General features: G+C 39.6%; 2 protein-coding genes across 2 annotated transcripts; both read left to right on the top strand.

Moving 5' to 3' along the window:
* Positions 1-1,879: 1,879 nt before the first annotated feature.
* On the top strand, positions 1,880-6,475 carry kncn (kinocilin). The gene is made up of 5 exons (XM_039816483.1): positions 1,880-2,156; positions 3,820-3,888; positions 3,980-4,051; positions 5,406-5,499; positions 6,222-6,475. Exons 1-5 carry the CDS (start codon positions 2,009-2,011, stop codon positions 6,295-6,297), a joined length of 459 nt encoding a protein of 152 aa, XP_039672417.1. The 5' UTR covers positions 1,880-2,008; the 3' UTR covers positions 6,298-6,475.
* A 4,549-nt stretch (positions 6,476-11,024) lies between these two features.
* Positions 11,025-16,573, top strand: LOC120568990 (transmembrane protein 275). Its single transcript, XM_039816770.1, has 2 exons — positions 11,025-11,518; positions 12,466-16,573. The coding sequence occupies exon 2, from the start codon at positions 12,582-12,584 to the stop codon at positions 13,194-13,196; it is 615 nt and encodes a 204-aa protein (XP_039672704.1). The 5' UTR covers positions 11,025-11,518; positions 12,466-12,581; the 3' UTR covers positions 13,197-16,573.
* Positions 16,574-17,478: the final 905 nt, after the last annotated feature.

Here is a 17,478-nt window from a genome sequence, read left to right as displayed (position 1 = left end):
TAAACAATATATGTTTGACAGATATTTACATGTTTAAATGATAAGTTTAATACTATAAAATATATAATTTACAATAGTGCAAATGGTGCTGGAATAAATCAAGAACTATTATTATAACAGGTTGCTTATATCTCTGAGGTAGGTGGATATGACCTAAACAGTATATGTTTGACAGATATTTACATGTTTAAATTATGAGTTTAATACTATAAAATATATAATTTACTAAAAGGTAGATGCTTGGTGTTGCACAGGGATAGATTCTGACACTATACTAGTGTCAACTGTTTGTAGTGACAGCCTGTGGAGAAACTGTTCTTGTGTCTGGTTGTTTTGGAGAACGGTGTTCTGTAGCGCCGACCAGAGGGGAGAAGCTGAAACAGGTTGTGTCCAGGGTGAGATTGGTCTGTAGAGATGCGTCCTGACTGTTTCCGGACTCTAGAGAAGTGTAAGTCCTGTTCCTGAATGAAGGGCAGGTTGGCACCAATGAATTTCTCTTTAGTCCTGACTGTTCCTGTCCTGTTTGGTGGTCAGTCTAAACCAAACAGCGATGGACGTGCAGAGAACAGAATGTATGATTGCAATGCAGAACTGAATCAGCAGCTCCTGAGGCAGGTCGGACTTCCTGAGTTGGTGCAGGAAGTTCATGCCGTGCTCGGCCTTTTTCCTGATGATGTCTATGTTGTATGTCCACTTCAGGTCCTGTGAGATTGTGGATCTCAGAAACCTGAAGGATTCCACAGCACACAGTGTTGTTGAGTATGGTGAAGGGGGGCTCCTCCTAAAGTCCACTGTCCTCTCCACAGTTTAGAGCGTGTTCAGCTCCTTGTTGTTCTGACCACACCAGAGCTAGCTGTTCAACCTGCCGTCTGTATGCAGACTCATCATAGTCCCAGTTGAAAACAGAGTTTACTGAGTTTAACAGAACGGACACACACACACACACACACACACACACACACACACACACACACACACACACACACACACACACACACACACACACACACACACACACACACACACACACACACACACACATATTTATCACCAGCATTGATTGATAATATATGTAGTCATAGACTTGTTGAACAGGAAATGTGTCACTGTTTCTCCTCTCCCCACTAAGTTCATTTGTTATCCTATTCACCGGTGTTAATCCTGCTTACCCTCTTTTTCCCTCTGTTGCCATGGATATGCTATTCCTATGGCAACTGCAGGCCTTTGTGGATGGCCTCACCGCAGAGGACTCTCTGAACCTTTCATTACACATTCCCTACAAGCTCACAGACAAATCACACAAGTAACATAGCTATAACTCCCTAGCTGCCACCCTTTAATTCTCTCTCCATACCCCTCTCTCTTTGTGTCTCTCTGCTGCTCTGCACTCTGTCTTACTTCTACGTCCTTGATGCACTGCACGTGCTCAAGACAGCCACACAGCTGTTTGTCATTTTAATGTTCATATTTCCTAAATTTAACTCACATGCATTCACTGTGTAGATATATTCCCTATTCTCCTTTTTCCACGGGAATTTGGTCCATACAAAGCCTCACATAAATACATAGATACATACAATACATTATACACCACAACATGACTACATGAAAGACATCAGATACATCCATCTACAAAGTAACGTGATACTAGATGCCGGTGCTGGTAGGAAGAGGGCTGTGATCAGATTTGTAGCACACGTGTATCACTGTCATAAGAGTCAGCACCCCAAGCTTTCTAATTTTCAGTGGTAATGGAAACCAGAGCACCATCTTTAAAGATGCATGAGACGTCTTGAGCTACGGAGAATAGAGATGGAGGCTTTGCCAGAGAAAGTGTTTCTGTGTCAGAGAGAGTAAAGGAAAGGGAGGGTGAAGTTGCCAGTGGCAGTGAGGGCCCGAAGCAGAGTAGTAAAGTGTCAGGACTGTTCACTGTGTGTGTGTGTGTGGGCGTGTGTGTGTGTGTGTGTGTGTGTGTGTGAGGAGCAGGTGGGGGGCCTCCACCTGCTGAATGAACCCTGTCAGCGTCGGGCAGTACCATGGGCTACGGGTGGGCTCAAGCCTGCTTAGCATTGTGGCGGGCTGCATCATCATTGGGGTGTCCAGGGAGTGCGATGCTGATGCTGTAGGGGGGATCTTCCTGGGAGCGGGAGGCCTCGGTGAGTGTGTGTAAAACCTTTTAGGAACTTCTGATCCAGTTGTGGGAAAGGTATTTAGTAATAGTTAAACGTCATTGGTTGTCTTGATTGCTTTTTGCTTCTTCTTCTTCTTCTTCTTCTTCTTCTTCGTCTTCTTCTTCTCCTTCTTCTTCTTCTTCTTCTTCTTCTTCTTCTTCTTCTAAAGTCATACATTAATCTTTTTCTGTACTGTCACTGGTTATTGATGGAAAGTTTTTGTTTCCTTTTTTCACCTTGATACTTCATGACTTTCCTGAATTGTTTGTACAAGCTTTTAAACATGATTTTGACCTGATTGCTTGTCATGGGAGGCTGCTATAGAAAATGTCAGAGTACTTCTGTTTGTAGCCTCAGGGACCCCAGCTGTAAAACATGGTCAAATACAGTGGGTTTTCACCATGTTTCACATAATCTGTATCTAGAATGTTTTATAACATTTTGCTCTAACTGGGTTAAACAGGGAGATAACTGAGCCCAAATATTAAGTGACGTCACTATGTAGGAAAGAATGAGTTACTGAAAAACAAAACACACACACACACACACACACACACACACACACACACACACACACACACACACACACACACACACACACACACACACACACACACATATATATATACAGTATCTGGGGCCCTGTGACATTTTCCTTCCACCACTCTTGAAAAACAAACCATGATCATTTGATACAACAGTGTAACTGGAACCAACTGACAGCCTGAGAAGTTGCACTGCCAAGATAAAGGAGTGAGATAGAGCACAGGGCAGGTTTTTTTTTGTATCTGAGAATGACAACATTGGCATGCATTTGATTTGATAGCTTTTAATAGTTCATTTGTGTTTCTAATGTGGACAAGAATTTGGCAAATCAAAAAAAAACTGCACTTGTGCAGCTAAGTAGCATCTAATTATGTGTTTTGGGACCTATGTGCCTTGATGCCTCCTCCGACACATAGGCTGACTAATGAGTATGAACAGAGTGTTCTCGGCAGATTCTTTTCACTCCTTCTGCAGTTTCACGACATTTTAAGCACATGCATGCATCACAGCCACCCTCAGGACCTGCCAGGGTTTAACGCCAGCTCGTGTGGCTTACAAGGGAAATCAATAACTGTGTTGAATAGGAGCGGAGTGCCACTGAGAAGTCCACAAGCCCTGTGGTTGAGATATTACTTTATCCTTCGAGTTGAACAAGAAGAAACATCACACACTGTATCCGGTACCCTCAAAATAATCCAAAGGCTATTTCATCAAAGAGTCTTTTGGTTGGTCATGATGGTGGTTGGTCATGATGTTGGCAAGTATGGGAACTTGTATGAGAAAGGGAAGAGAGTGGTTCTCCTTTCTGGTGTGGCTCATATAGCACTTAGAGATTAACAGAAATGTCTTTATAATGAGATTTTTCTTATTGCCTGCAGTACACAATATTTTCCTCCACTCCTGGTTTTGTTTCAGTACAGTGCAAATTCAGGCCAAAGAATAAATGGAATTGCCTATAATTTCTTTGGAACCCAAGATTGTGACAATTGTTCACAATAACACTGCAGTTAATCGGTCCTTGCTTATTAATTCAAACAAAAGTGATTAAGAAAGCAGTGTTTTTATATAATTCATGAAATGAATTACTCTGTCTGCTTTCCAGGCCTGCTCATATCGATCTACCCTTTTATAAAAGCTTGGCTGAACATCAACCACATTCTTCCATCCTTTGGTTAGTTGTTTGCTATTTTTATTCAGTATTTGAACATTAAAGTATTGAAAGTAAAACATTATTTGGCTCTGAAAATGTCTTAACTTCCCAGGAAACTTCAGAGTGCACCCCACACCTGCCAATCCTGCTCCTGATCAACCTGTAGAGACTCTAAGAAGAGAAGGTGAGCGAGTGTGTGAGGCAGCCTTTTGCTTAATGTTTCAACAGAAGGGCAGCCTACCACATGCATGTATTATATCATTCAACGCCAGATAGTGAGCCATCAAGTTCATGTATTTATTGAGAGCAAATCTGACACCTGTCTGCACACTGGAGCGCTAAAAGTTAACAGCAGTGAAAGAGGTGGAGTTGTGTGGTTATTGCAGAGCATCAGTCATCTCTCTCATACCTCATGGGGTGCAGTTGTGTTCTTATTTCATAACCACTTTGTCTTGACCTAGATAGAAAACATTATGAGATCAAGGAGAGATGAAAGAGAGAAAAGAGCCATGTAACACCTAATAAATATGTTCTTATAAATGTTAGTTCAACAACAAAAATCAAGTATAAAATATACTTGCATCATACAGCAATGTACTGTGGTTACAAATCATAAGACACTGTTTTAGTAATGGGTAGCCAACCATACAAATATGAAAATAGATATTCAACTTGAAAAAAAGACTTACACTTGTGCGCCAAGAGAATAAAAATGTAAAATAGAATGCATACTAATATCCTCAAGGTCAATGATATTTGATCTACCTAACTGCATGCTTGGTTTTCATTCATTTCAGAGATTCTAGAGACAATGAAAGTAACTTCCCATGATCATTTTCTAAATCAGAGCTGTTTTTTTGTGCATGAAAAATGTCTTAATAATGTTTCATTATTTTATTATTTGGGCATAATCCAGCACTAAAGTTTGAATAAAGCTCTTTGTAGAATATGCAATAAACAAAACAATTTTTTATTATTATTGTAGTTTATTTTATATATATATATATATATATATATATATATATATATATATATATATATATATATATATATATATATATATACAAATGATAAAGAAAACATGTATTAATTTTATCCGACCCAAATGTTCCTGTTAAAAAGTCACCGGTTAGATAGAAAACAACTGGTGAGGAGTCCGTTGGTTAGTTAGTGATTTAGTATTATAGGAGCTTATAGCTGTGGGATGCAAGTTCTCCTTGCATTCCCTCATCATAGAATCAAGTTCCTCTGTTATGATTATTCAGCTTCACCATAACACTTGTGTTTTCTTTCTTTTTTAGAAGGTGCAGTTGCTTAGACATGCCCGTAACAGCTTTTCATTTGATCTAGGTTTAAGTGGTGAAGACGCCTGGATAGGATATTCCAAGTATTTATGTGTCTTTTCCCCTGAGATTATTTTTCCTCTCACCAGCCAACCTTTATACCACGATACAGCGCTCAGACATCCACAAACTAGTGAAACATAAAATGTAAGTGAATGTTGCAGCATGTTGATCTGCTCTCTGTGCTCTCGGCAGGGACTCAGAATCAACTCCATCTGGAGCGTTCTAAGAGTCGAATGGGAACCTTTGTGGAGGGCGGACCGATGGCTGAGACCAACCCAGATGAGGGGTATGAGGCCAATATTATATCCTGTGAATTATGTTCGTATGTGTGTTATGTTATGTTAACGTGGATTAGTTAGAGCAGAGTGTGACGTTCATATAGTGCAAGAAAGTAAGGATGAGCAGGAGGAGGAGGTGAATGGGTGTACAATACAATTTACTTTGACACCAGGTTATGGGGTTTCCGCCCCATTTGAAGTCACAACCATTTCCAGATCATCATGTGTCCCTAATCACACACTCATGAACACACACGGATACATGCACACACAGGAGCATGCTTCTTGCCACCAGTCAATATTGTTTTCTTTAAACCATGACAGTGATCTTTCCCTCACATTAACCAAGTAGTTATTTTTTTGAGATCTCCAGCCTCACTGACATGCAATCATTGTAATCATCAATCTAATTCATCTGTCAGAAAAAAAAAAAGAAAGAAGGTTTAATATTAATAAAAAAAAAAAAATAAAAAATCAAAAAAAAAAAAAAAAAAAAAAAAAAAAAAAAAAAAAAAAAAATATATTTGTTTTTTGTGTGGTAAGCAAATTTTTTTTTTTTTTATATAATAAAAAAAAAAAAAGTTATGGGGTAATAAAAATTTTTTTTTTTTAATTTTTTTTTTTTTTTTTTTTTTTTAGGTTTTTTTTTTTTTTTTTTTTTCTAACAAACAGACAAAAGACACAATACAATATTCGTTGCTTACGTGAGTCATGCATTGGTGTGTTGCAGGACATCTTCAGACATGCCAGACGTCTTATCAAGACGGAATCTTAAGCAGCCACCTTCTGATCAAGATCTACCATGATGTCATCCTGTGACCTCACTGACCAATATTATTCAACTTCCTGCTAAATCTTCTTCATTTGGTTTCTTTCAAATTTGGGACAAAAGATGCTGATTTTCTGTAGAATTGTTGTATCAGCTGAACTTGTCCTGTCCTTATCACCTTTTGATATTGTACTTATGTGGCCTAATAAACATCTCCAAAGATTACATTGTGTTTGTTAGAGAAGTATTTCCAAACTTCCTGCTAAATTACCAATGTTCTCAGCCGCCAATTAGGAAATGATTATGGTCGTTATATGATGATGGGACTCATACAAGATTTAACTCAAGTTCCCCTGCTTGTATTTGTCATGAGCAAAACTAATTAGATTACATGTGTACAGACAAACATACACACACAAACAAACAGCTACATCCATTGCATGCACCTGCATCCTGGCATTGAAATGTAATATATTGATAGTCAGGGCAGCACAGACAGGATGGCAGCTGCATGGGAAGTGGCGTGTGGAAGAACGCTGTGCTCTGACAAAAACTGTGGCATGCTGTGAGGTTGAATAATGTCAGCAACAGGAGCCTGAGGAGTCCACAGTGCCTTGATTGTTTGATTGTCAGAACTCAAATCACAACCCCTCTGTGTCTATGTAAAATTTAACAACAGAGGGACACATAACAAATGCTTCATTGCACACCATCCAGAATGGGTTACAGCGATTGACAATTAAAACTCACCTGGATAAAAGCTAGAAGGTGTAAACAATTGTACCACCTGTAAACCATCCAGCCAGTTACCTATCCCAGCATGCTCTTCTCGAAAGGCAGTGAAACATTTGACCCAAATCACAAACAAAACCCATCCTTTTTTTCAATTACCCCTAAAGGTGTCCAGCCATATTTTTTGTTTAATTAAAGAGATTTTGAAGTATCCATCCATGAGAATTCTGTCACTGCCCAATGGATGGAATTTCGATGGTTAGGATGCAAACCATAGGTATCTATGTCTTTCGGTTGAAAGCACTGGAGCGAGATAGTAAGGGGACCTTGAGTTGGGATTATTTTGGCTGCATAGTAGAGGTAAGGAGTTTTTCCACTTCAGACTTTTTCCCTTTTCCATGCACCTTAGAAGTGAAGTTGTGATGGAAATCCCTTCTCTGCTTTACAAACGAACTGACATTTTAAACATGCAAAGAGTTTTAAAGAAAAAAGTTAGTAAGTGGACGAATATTTTTGTTGTTTTTGACTCTCAGGTTTAAAGATATTATTGGTGCCAATGACCTCACTAAAGGATTTATAAGTAGCAACTTATTTCTCAGTTACTGTACACTTTACTGATAGTTAATTAATTATTAAGTGATGCTTTATTAACATTAAAGGTGCAATATGTAATACTGACAGCAAGTGTATAAAAAAGTTACTGCAGTACAAATTCAAAATACTGGAGAGAGTTGTCTCCCCCGCCCCCTCCTCCCCAGACTTGAAGTTCACGGAGGTTGCCAGGCTGAGACCGCAGCATCCACAACAATGTTGCTAGACGATTGTCTCACATAGCCAGACATTACTTCACAGCACAGTGGAGTAGCTAAGTTAGATGCTGGCTATATTGACAGTCATAAAAGCCCGTGCTCACGCGGAGCTCTGTACCCAACTGACAGACACACCTTTTCGGCTTAGAATTACAGTAGGAGCCACCAAAACCCCCACAACCTCGCCGTCCTCTCCACACGCCAGACAGGCACACTTCCTCGGCTTAGAATTACAATAGGAACCGCTAAAAATTCCGCTACCTTGCCGACTGAACACACTTCATTGGCTTAGAATTACGGCAACAATCGCTAAACACACTGCAAACTCACAGTCCTCTCTTCCCTATTTACAGCCCCCCTCTCATGGCTTAAAATAACTCACCATTGTCGGCTTCAGCTGCTGAACTACACTTTGTAAACAGCCATGGGCTGCTTGTCTGGTCTTCTGGTAACGTTAGCAGTTAGCAAGGTTAGCAAGGTTAGCATAGCGGCGTTAGCCAGGACTTGCCTGGACCAGTCGGGATCACTTTACTGGCTGTGTAACCAACTCGGGTACTCTAGCTATATAATTCAATGTGAGTACACAAATGTTGAAATGACGTAAAATGCCCGTCCCTAGTGGCTGTGATAAATTAGCCTGAAGCTATGCTTACCTGTTCAGGAGGAAATAAGCCAACTCTGCGTCCTTTTGGGATCTAAGCTGTCTCCATCTTTCAAATACATCTCCAATATTGACCAGGGGTTTGTTACGTCTCTGGTCACGCAACTGTTAGGGCGGGTAGAATCTTTCTCCGTTTATCCCGTTCGTTTGTTTGCTGCTTTCATGGCTGTACTAACGTTACAGCTGTAGCACGCTGGGTTTATGTTTTTACAGGTATATCTGGCAACCCGGCCTGGCTGTCAAACTGGGCAGTTGAAAGAAAACACACAGGCCAAAACATAAACAGAAATTCTGTCATGGAACGGAAATTTCAAAAGGAGAAAATACTGGCGTTAGCATTGTTATCAGAAAAGATAGTATTTCAACTTAGCATGTTTCCTTAATATTTGATGACGCATTGGGGACATTTTGGGATTTATTACAGTAAATATATTACATACTGGAACTTTAATCAGCCCTTAATAAGAACAGCTTTTGGGTTGTAAATGGTTGTAGGTATTGTTTATCCTTCTCCAGCATGACCTTTGCTAAGTCCTTTTAGCTCTTTAAGTCATCAGAAAGACCCCTACAGAGGACAGCTTGACCTCTGACCTTCTGATCCCTTTATTAATGATTTATTGAATATGTGCTGTAATTACACATGACTGACTAACTTCTGTTCTTGGCTTATTATGTGACTTTTGGTCATTTCTTAATGACTTATGAACATGCATAATTGCAAACACATTGGCTTATTTGTTTATTAAAGGTCCAATATGTAATATTTGTACTGTAATAAATCCAAAAATGACACCAATGCCTCATCAGATATTAAGGAAACATGTTAAACTGAAATGCTATCTTTTCTGACAACAATGCTAATGTCAGTATTTTTTCTTTTTGAAATTTACATTCCGTGACGGAATTTATGTTTATGTTTTGATCTGTGTGTTGTTATCAACTGCCCAGTATGACAGCCAGGCCGGGTTGCCAGATATACCTGTAAAAACGTAAACCCAGCGCGCTACAGCTGTAACGGTAGTACAGCCATGAAAGCAGCACACAAACGAAAAGGATCAACGGAGATAGATTCTACCCGACCTAAAAAAAAGAAAACAGCATGTTTCTAACAGTTGCGTGACCAGAGACGTAACAACCCCCTGGTAAATATTGGAGATGTATTTGAAAGATGGAGACAGCTTAGATCCCAAAAGGACGCAGAATTGGCTTATTTCCTCCTGAACAGGTAAGCATAGCTTCAGGCTAATTTATCACAGCCACTAGGGACGGGCATTTTATGTCATTTAACATTTGTGTACTCACATTGAATTATATAGCTAGAGTACCCGAGTTGGTTACTCGCAAAAATAATTGAGACACAGCCAGTAAAGTGATCCCGACTGGTCCTGGCTAACGCCGCCATGCTAACCCTGTTAACTGCTAACGTTACCGGGAGGACCAGGCAAGCAGCCCATGGCTGTTTACAACGTAGTTCAGCGGCTGGAGCCGACAACGGTGAGTTATTTTAAGCCACGAGAGGGGGCTGTAAACCGGGAAGAGAGGACTGTGAGTTTGCAGTGTGTTTAGCGATTGTTGCCGTAATTCTAAGCCAATGAAGTGTGTTCCGTCGGGAAGGTAGTGGTATTTGGCGCGTATTGTAATTTTAAGCCGAGGCAGTGTGCCTGACTGGCGGTGGAGAGTACGGTGATGTTGTTGTATTTTTAGCGGTTCATACTGTAATTTTGCGCCAAAAAGTGTGTCTGTCAGTTGGTTACAGAGCTCCGTGAGCACACGGCTTTATGACTGTCAATATAGCCAGCATCTAACGTTAATTCCGGCTGATTATATATATACAAGACTCCGCTGTGCTGTGGAGTAATGTCTGGCTATGTGAGACTAGCATCTAACGTTAGCTACTCTGCTGTGCTGTGGAGTAATGTCTGGCTATGTGAGACTAGCATCTAACGTTAGCTACTCTGCTGTGCTGTGAAGTAATGTCTGGCTATGTGAGAAAAGCGTCTAGCAACATTGTTGTGAATGCTGCGGTCTCAGCCTGGCAACCCCCGTGAACTTCGAGTCTGGGCAGGAGGGGGTGGGGGAAACGACTCTCAAGTATTTTGAATTGGTAGTGCAGTAACTATTTTAACCGCTAGCTGCCAGTATTACAATACAATATTACATATTGCACCTTTAATGACTTATTAATGACTCAACCGCCAGAGAGATTTTTTTACCACCTGGCAACCCTAAGTTTGTTATAATTACTTACAATAATTAATTTATTAACCATTAGGGCCCAAGCCATTAGTTACAACTTAAGAACCCTCTATAAAAAAGTGGCATCATATTATTTAAGGGCGTGACTGAAGGCACGATAACAAGGCAACTGATTGTAAATTTCAAAAGAAATGGTGAAATAATTAATAATGTGACGCACATTATTAATTATTCTTATAATTAGTGTTCCTCTTTAAAACAGCAACAAGTAAACAAAGAAGCTGGTGCAGGCAAACAGCCTTCAGGTTGAACACTGGTAAAGGATGGATCGTGAGGAGGAGGCAGGAGAGAGGAGGTCCACGCATCCAGAGGTCCACAGAGAGGAGAGAAGATGCTCTGCGCGCCAGATCAGATAGCCTGTGCATTTATGAAATATGACGACTCCACGCCGACTACCGGAGAGATGCCTCGCATATATTAGCGGTTTCCCTCCATTTCCGTTGCAGGATGACCTGTCAGGTGCTACGTGTGTCTCTGTCCACATCATGAGTAGCGCACGGTGTTGCGTCTGTGTGTCAACTCAGAAGAAATGCCTTCTCACCTAAGTGATTTTTCCTCTCTTCTCCTCGGACATTATATAGCCTACATCAGTAGGTCGGATCGCCTTGTTTTTGTGTTTCCGTGGCCACTGATTGATGACTTGTGCCCCCAGGACTGTGAAGCTACGGAAGCAGGATGAAAATCCCTCATTTGGTGTCCCTTTAACCCCTCAGTAATTACACCCTGCTATTAGACTGGGAATCTCGGTGAAAATCAACTGATTAAACAATGCAAAGACCTTCAATATATCGACATAAAGGGTAAGATGATTTTTTTACGGGTTGATTTTACAGGAATGCAACACATCAGTGCAGTAAGCATGCATTTAAATGTATTCTTAGCAAAGCCTAGTTCGTGATTAAACGTAGCCTACTGTGTGTAATATATACTGATATACACATTTACAAAAATAATATTCTTTCCTCACATCCCCTCTCTTCATTTGCACTGCATGCTCTTGAATATGTGCATGCTGGAATAAAAGGGTGGATTCAGTTGCAACTAAATACTGAAATAATATTAATATGCTCTAATCATAAACAATATTTATATAGCCTAACACAATTAATGCACAAATTGCAACACAACGTGCTTAACATAAAATATCATTCACATAATGGCCTAGCTGGCACAAATAAAGCACCTGCAGCAGTGCCATTGCACGCATTTTACTTCACAGAACAAGATAAAATAAATAGAAAATGTGATCAAACATGTTAAATTATTAAGCAGCACTTGTGACTTTTTTTCTAAATAGTGGTGCAAGAGTCACAGTGGGCATGCATCTCATTGTGTGATAATGCAACAGTATACAGTAGATAACATTCTTTATTAATGGTCCCACCAATACATCTCGACTGTTTTATTGTTTAAATGTATTTTTGTCTACCTGGGTTACATGATGTGTTGTGTACTTTTTATTACATGTTGTTTCACATGGAATTTGAGCAAAACAAGCAACATTAGATATCGTAAACTACTTTATTTCGTGTTTCACACATTTTCATTAGATAGCTGTCCAGTGACACTGGTGCACAGAACAAGAGCAATATAATGAGGGCACTATATATATATGTGGCCCTCATTATATTGTACTATATATATATATATATATATATATAGATATATATATCAGAGTTTATTTGTATTCATTGTATCTAATAAAAAAGAAAAAAATCTTACAGCTGTCATGTATTGTCATTTACAGACAAAGATGTTTCCTGGCTGTGGATTTATTTAAGCATTGCCATGGGGAAGAGTTTGGACTGAAAGACAGAGAGATTTGATAACACAGTGGAAGAGACAGAGCCTGGAGGTGAAGACATGGTCATCACTGATAGAAACACCACCACCCCTGTACCTAAAAAGGAGCCACAGAAGAAGACGAGGAGGAAGTCTCGCCCTCATGGCCTGCCCTCTCCGGCACTCTGCTGTGCCTGTGGCCTATGCATCATGCTGGCTGGACTCAACATCACCCTGGTGGGAGCGTTCGCCTTCAGCACACTGGTGCCTTCTGCCAATCCCCCGATCATCATCGGACCTATCCTCCTGCTGGTGGCCTTTTCCTTTTTCGGGGCCTGTTGTGTGTGCAGCCGCCTCCCCCCTCCCCACAGCTCCCGGAGGTCTAAGGTGGGCAGCAGAGGTACAGGGCTGATGGGACATGGCGGGCTGGCTGGTGGAGCAACGTTTGAAATAGAGACCAGCGAGCACACACTGCAGGATACTACAGCTGTGCAGCTAAGCCCCACATCCTCGCCTGGATCATCCCAGGCATCCAGCCCAGAAAAGGAGCCTCCTGACATGGCCCTACCAGGACCCTGCAATCTTTTCACCATGGAGACCAACGGCCCTTCTGTTTCCGCCACCGCAGTCTACTCAGCCTCCACAGCAACAGGAGGGGAGGTGAGGCTCAACCTGCCACGTGAAGAAGTCGCCTAGCAAAGCAGAAACTCTTCCAAGAACGGAGTGATTGCCAGTGTAAATATCCTTCTGGGTAGAGGGCTTGCTGAGTGTGATTGTGTCCTCTAGTTTACGTAGTGCCATATTTCTGGTCGTGAACAGTTTGCTTTTGATTTTCTTGTTGTGCAGCCAACTGGTAATTAGCATGCAAAGTTAATGAAACATCCAAGTGTTTGTGGATCATAGGTTTTGGAATTCAAATTCCTACCTCTGTTGTGCTGTTTTTTCCTACAGGTCTTTGTTTTTAACGTAGGGCATTATGAACAGTTTTCAATTTGGAAATATAACAAAAAGTGTCGGAAACCATAAAAATTTATATTCCACTGCTACTCCGGTTTGTTGTAACCTCAGCGGTCAGCAGTGATTTCAGAGGGCTGGACTGAAAAATATGATTGTTTATTTGTTCTGAAAACTTAAAGATTAGATGTGAAAGGTGAACAGTGAACTGTACAAGTACATTTGTAGTGACATTTGGCATTTTGTGTGCCATTCTCAGTGCTGAACTTGTTTTTGGGGCATTAGATATTATAGGTCATAGGGGTCCCAAAGCAATATCCTCTCACCTGACATTAAATTCTCTGCATTTATAGTTCTTTTAACAAGTAAGTGATAACACACTACTTGTCTACAGCCAATACATTTGTCATGAACAAACAGTGTGTTAACATAACATGTAACTGTGTACAAGCGTTACCTGTAGTTTGACAAACATCTGTCATCACACCAATATTAACACTGTGAATATTTTTCTCAGCACATTGCTTTGTGATTTCACATGCACATTTTCATTAATGGTAGTCGCAACTCAGTTTTTTTTTGCAAACTTTATTTAGATTTTTCCGTACAAAATAACAAGTAACATCTCCCATTTCCACCCCCATCCATACCAGGGTCAACATAAATACATACAAATGAATCAAGCAAACAGTAGACAAAAACAATGATATCTAAATAGTCAAAAAAGAATTGTGTGCAAGATGTGTGCATATAGACTAGACTAGAGTCAGACCATAAAAGTTCTCCTCTTTAGTGTCTTAGCACTATAACTTTGGTAGAAAAAGGGCTTAATTCAAGCAAAAGACAATGTTTCTACGTATCCTTTGAAAGGGGACCAAGTTGTATAAAACTTTTCCTAGGTCATTATATCTTTTTGATCCATTAAATGTAGGGGGACATTTGAGAAGAATGAGATGGCGGGGCCCAGAGAGAATGCCAAATGACAGTGATAGGGTTGAGGTCAAGCATTCTACCACACACATGCAAGAGGGGTTCAAAGATAGGTTTCCAGAAATGATTCAGTGTCTGACATGTCCAAAACATGTGGCCCAAAGTGGCAGGGCTTTGGTGGCATCAGGGTCAATTGGCATTCACTGTATGGAATATTTGAGCTAGTCTAGCATTTGAAAAATGCAGTTGGTAAAGGACTTTGAACTGTATTAATCCATGTCTTATACAGAGGGATGAGGTATGGATGTGTGCTATACTGTCTTCCCATACCTGCTCTGATAGTTCGTCCCCAATGTCTTCTTACAAAGCTACTTTGTTGTCGGCACAAGTAAGGGGCTTAATGTGCTGAATCACAGTATACCCTGGAGATTAGGCCATTCCCATATGGGTTAAGATCTAAGAGGTAAAATACCGGATCGACTGTGGTAGTACCAGAGAAGGATGGAAAATGATACATTTCTGGACCTGCAAGTATCTAAAAAAGTGTGACCTGGGAATATTATTGTTTTTACATAAACTTAGGAAAAAAACAAAGACCATTGCCACAACTTAAACGCTGAATCTATTTGTGATGGTAAGAATAGGTGTTTAAAGGTTAAGTGGAAAAAAGTGCTTGTTTGCTGAAGATTGAAGTGTCTTCTGAATTGGTTCCAGATTCTAAGGGAAGTTTTTACATTGGGATTTGCAGTGTGGATACCCAGATATAGAGGTAATGGAGAGGTCAATAGCGACCAAGTCGGAAAATGTGGTAATACAGAAAGATAATTTAGATATGTTTGCAATAATTATGATGTAAATTGGGTAGACCTAGTCCACCTTTTGGTTTTGACCTTTTCAGATATACCTTTTCGCACACGTGGCTTAGATTTATTTCAAATAAATGTAGAGATATATTTGTCCAATTGTTTAAAAAATGACTTGGGTAGAAAAATGGGGATCATCTGGAACAAGTATAAGAATCTTCTAATTTTAACAGAATTAGTGCGCCCTGCTAAAAAATAGGGAGTCAACTCACAGTTTTAACGTTGAGCTCATCATGCTATTTCATATACATTCATATATTCATATCATGATCCAAGTGGAATAGGACACTTACTGTACCTTACTGTAAGGCATAGAAATGTGTCATAATGATGATTTTTTTCATCATGAATTTGAATTCACAGTGGGACCCCACAAAAGAATGTTTTACAAATATGAATTTCACAGTATTGATATATATTTTTTTTTTATGTCCAGTATAAGACAAACTTTAATTTCACATTCAGAAGAAGTTAACCTCCACTGGACCTTGTATACACAATATAGGGGAGCAAAGAAGTCTGACAGAGTTAAGATATTCAGATTGCATAAAAAAGTAACTGTTCCCCGTCACTGTGATGTCTTCTTGTCAGTTATGAACTCGACTGGTTAAAAGAGACATTCAAACTGATTTCCTTTGAAAGGAAAGTTGCCTTAGACTGAGATATCAGAATCAAACTAATGAGGGCTATAACACAAGTGCACAATAGCATTTAGCTTCAGAAAGCCTTTGTTTGGCTCTGGATTTCTATTCCATATTGTTAAAAAAGCCTCAACAAGTTTTTTGTGTGTGGGTATAACAAATGCATGCAAATGACTTAGATGTTTCATCTCAGCAGACATTTATATAGAGTAGCAGGTGAGTGAACATCTGCATACAGATATACAGTCCAGTGACCAGAGCATTACCATATAAGGTGTTAACCTTCATTATTTGTGACACAGCTCCTCAAATGGACCAGTTTCTCTGTCAAAGCTCTCTCTCTCTAAGCTTATTTTTTGCAAGTTCAGAGAACTGAGTTATGGAAATGCAAACACCCTCTTGTGAACTATTGGTGTTATCTGTGTATTTTAATTTGTGTAGCACTTCTACAAAAATGAAAATCTGGAAAATGTAAAGGATAGAATATTTTTGTGAAGATTATAATTTGTTTATTTTTAAAAAAAAGCAGCATTCCAAATGTGAATCTTTCAAAAGATACAAATAAAAAGGCTCTTTCAGTAGAACACGAGGTTGCTCATTATGTATGCGTGGCATGACACTGTGTTCTTGCTACATTGCATTTTGTGTCATCATGAAGTGAAATGAATAAAAATGTCCAACTGGGTTTGTTATATGTTCAAATTTCAAACAAGATCATTGTGATCTTGTAGGATAACAGCCGTTTCTTGGGGCTTGATCATCTTTACAAGCATTATTCATTCCAAGATGGACTCTATAAAGACTCTAACAGAAGTTTGTAGGAAAACAACAAGACAAAGCATAAACGATTCCCCAGATGTGTCAAAAAGAAAGTGCAAAACAGCTGGTGACTTTATGCTTCAGTTTATCTTTCCATGCCAAACCAACCTCCTGTTCACCTGAAGCATGCTTCTTCCAGTCTCACATCTGGGGATGCAAATAACGATTATTTCATATTTGCAGATTCATCTCTTGAATAATAGATATATAATTTGGTCAAACAAGCCAAAAGCCAAATATATAACAGAAATCTGCAAATCTGGAACCTGGAACTTTTTCCATTTTTGTTTGACAAATAAGTTGAATTAATTAATCGTTTATCAAAACTTTTGCCGATTCATTTTGTGTCAATCGACTGATCATCTTTTTAGCTTTAGTCGCATCGCCTTTGCTGTGAAAAACTAAGGCTGGCTTATTTAAAAGTTGTTCTGAAGAAGCGAACAAGAAATACTGCTTATCCCTTTACACACAACATCAAAATGTCCTTTGAGAAAAGAACTCGATATGAGCTCCATCTGGCTCTTCTACGAGTCTGTATGTGTGTTTAAAGCTTTTAACACTGGAGGGCGCCAGAGCCACATCTATGAGTTTCAGTGAAGTTATGCAAAATGTGGCTATCATTTTACATCAAGCCAAAAGATGTCAGTAGATCATAAATACACCTCGGTTGGCTACTGTTTAGGGAAGGCAAGAGAACAAATGCTGTAGTAGATTATATTGAAGTGGATTTGGGGACATTGTAAACTGCATATTGATTATTGGTATACAATA

Source organism: Perca fluviatilis, chromosome 11 (assembly GCF_010015445.1).
Source record: "Perca fluviatilis chromosome 11, GENO_Pfluv_1.0, whole genome shotgun sequence".
NCBI classification, from domain to species: domain Eukaryota; kingdom Metazoa; phylum Chordata; class Actinopteri; order Perciformes; family Percidae; genus Perca; species Perca fluviatilis.
Note: the sequence above shows the minus strand (reverse complement) of the source record. Positions and strands in the feature narration are given on the sequence as shown.

Bases quoted from the DNA above. Each gene is read 5' to 3' on its own strand.
- kncn (XM_039816483.1), top strand. From the start codon at position 2,009: ATGAACCCTGTCAGCGTCGGGCAGTACCATGGGCTACGGGTGGGCTCA. The intron at 3,889-3,979 runs GTTAGTTGTTTG...TTAACTTCCCAG, and splicing joins CCACATTCTTCCATCCTTTG to GAAACTTCAGAGTGCACCCC. The intron at 5,500-6,221 runs GTATGAGGCCAA...GGTGTGTTGCAG, and splicing joins GAGACCAACCCAGATGAGGG to GACATCTTCAGACATGCCAG.
- LOC120568990 (XM_039816770.1), top strand. From the start codon at position 12,582: ATGGTCATCACTGATAGAAACACCACCACCCCTGTACCTAAAAAGGAG.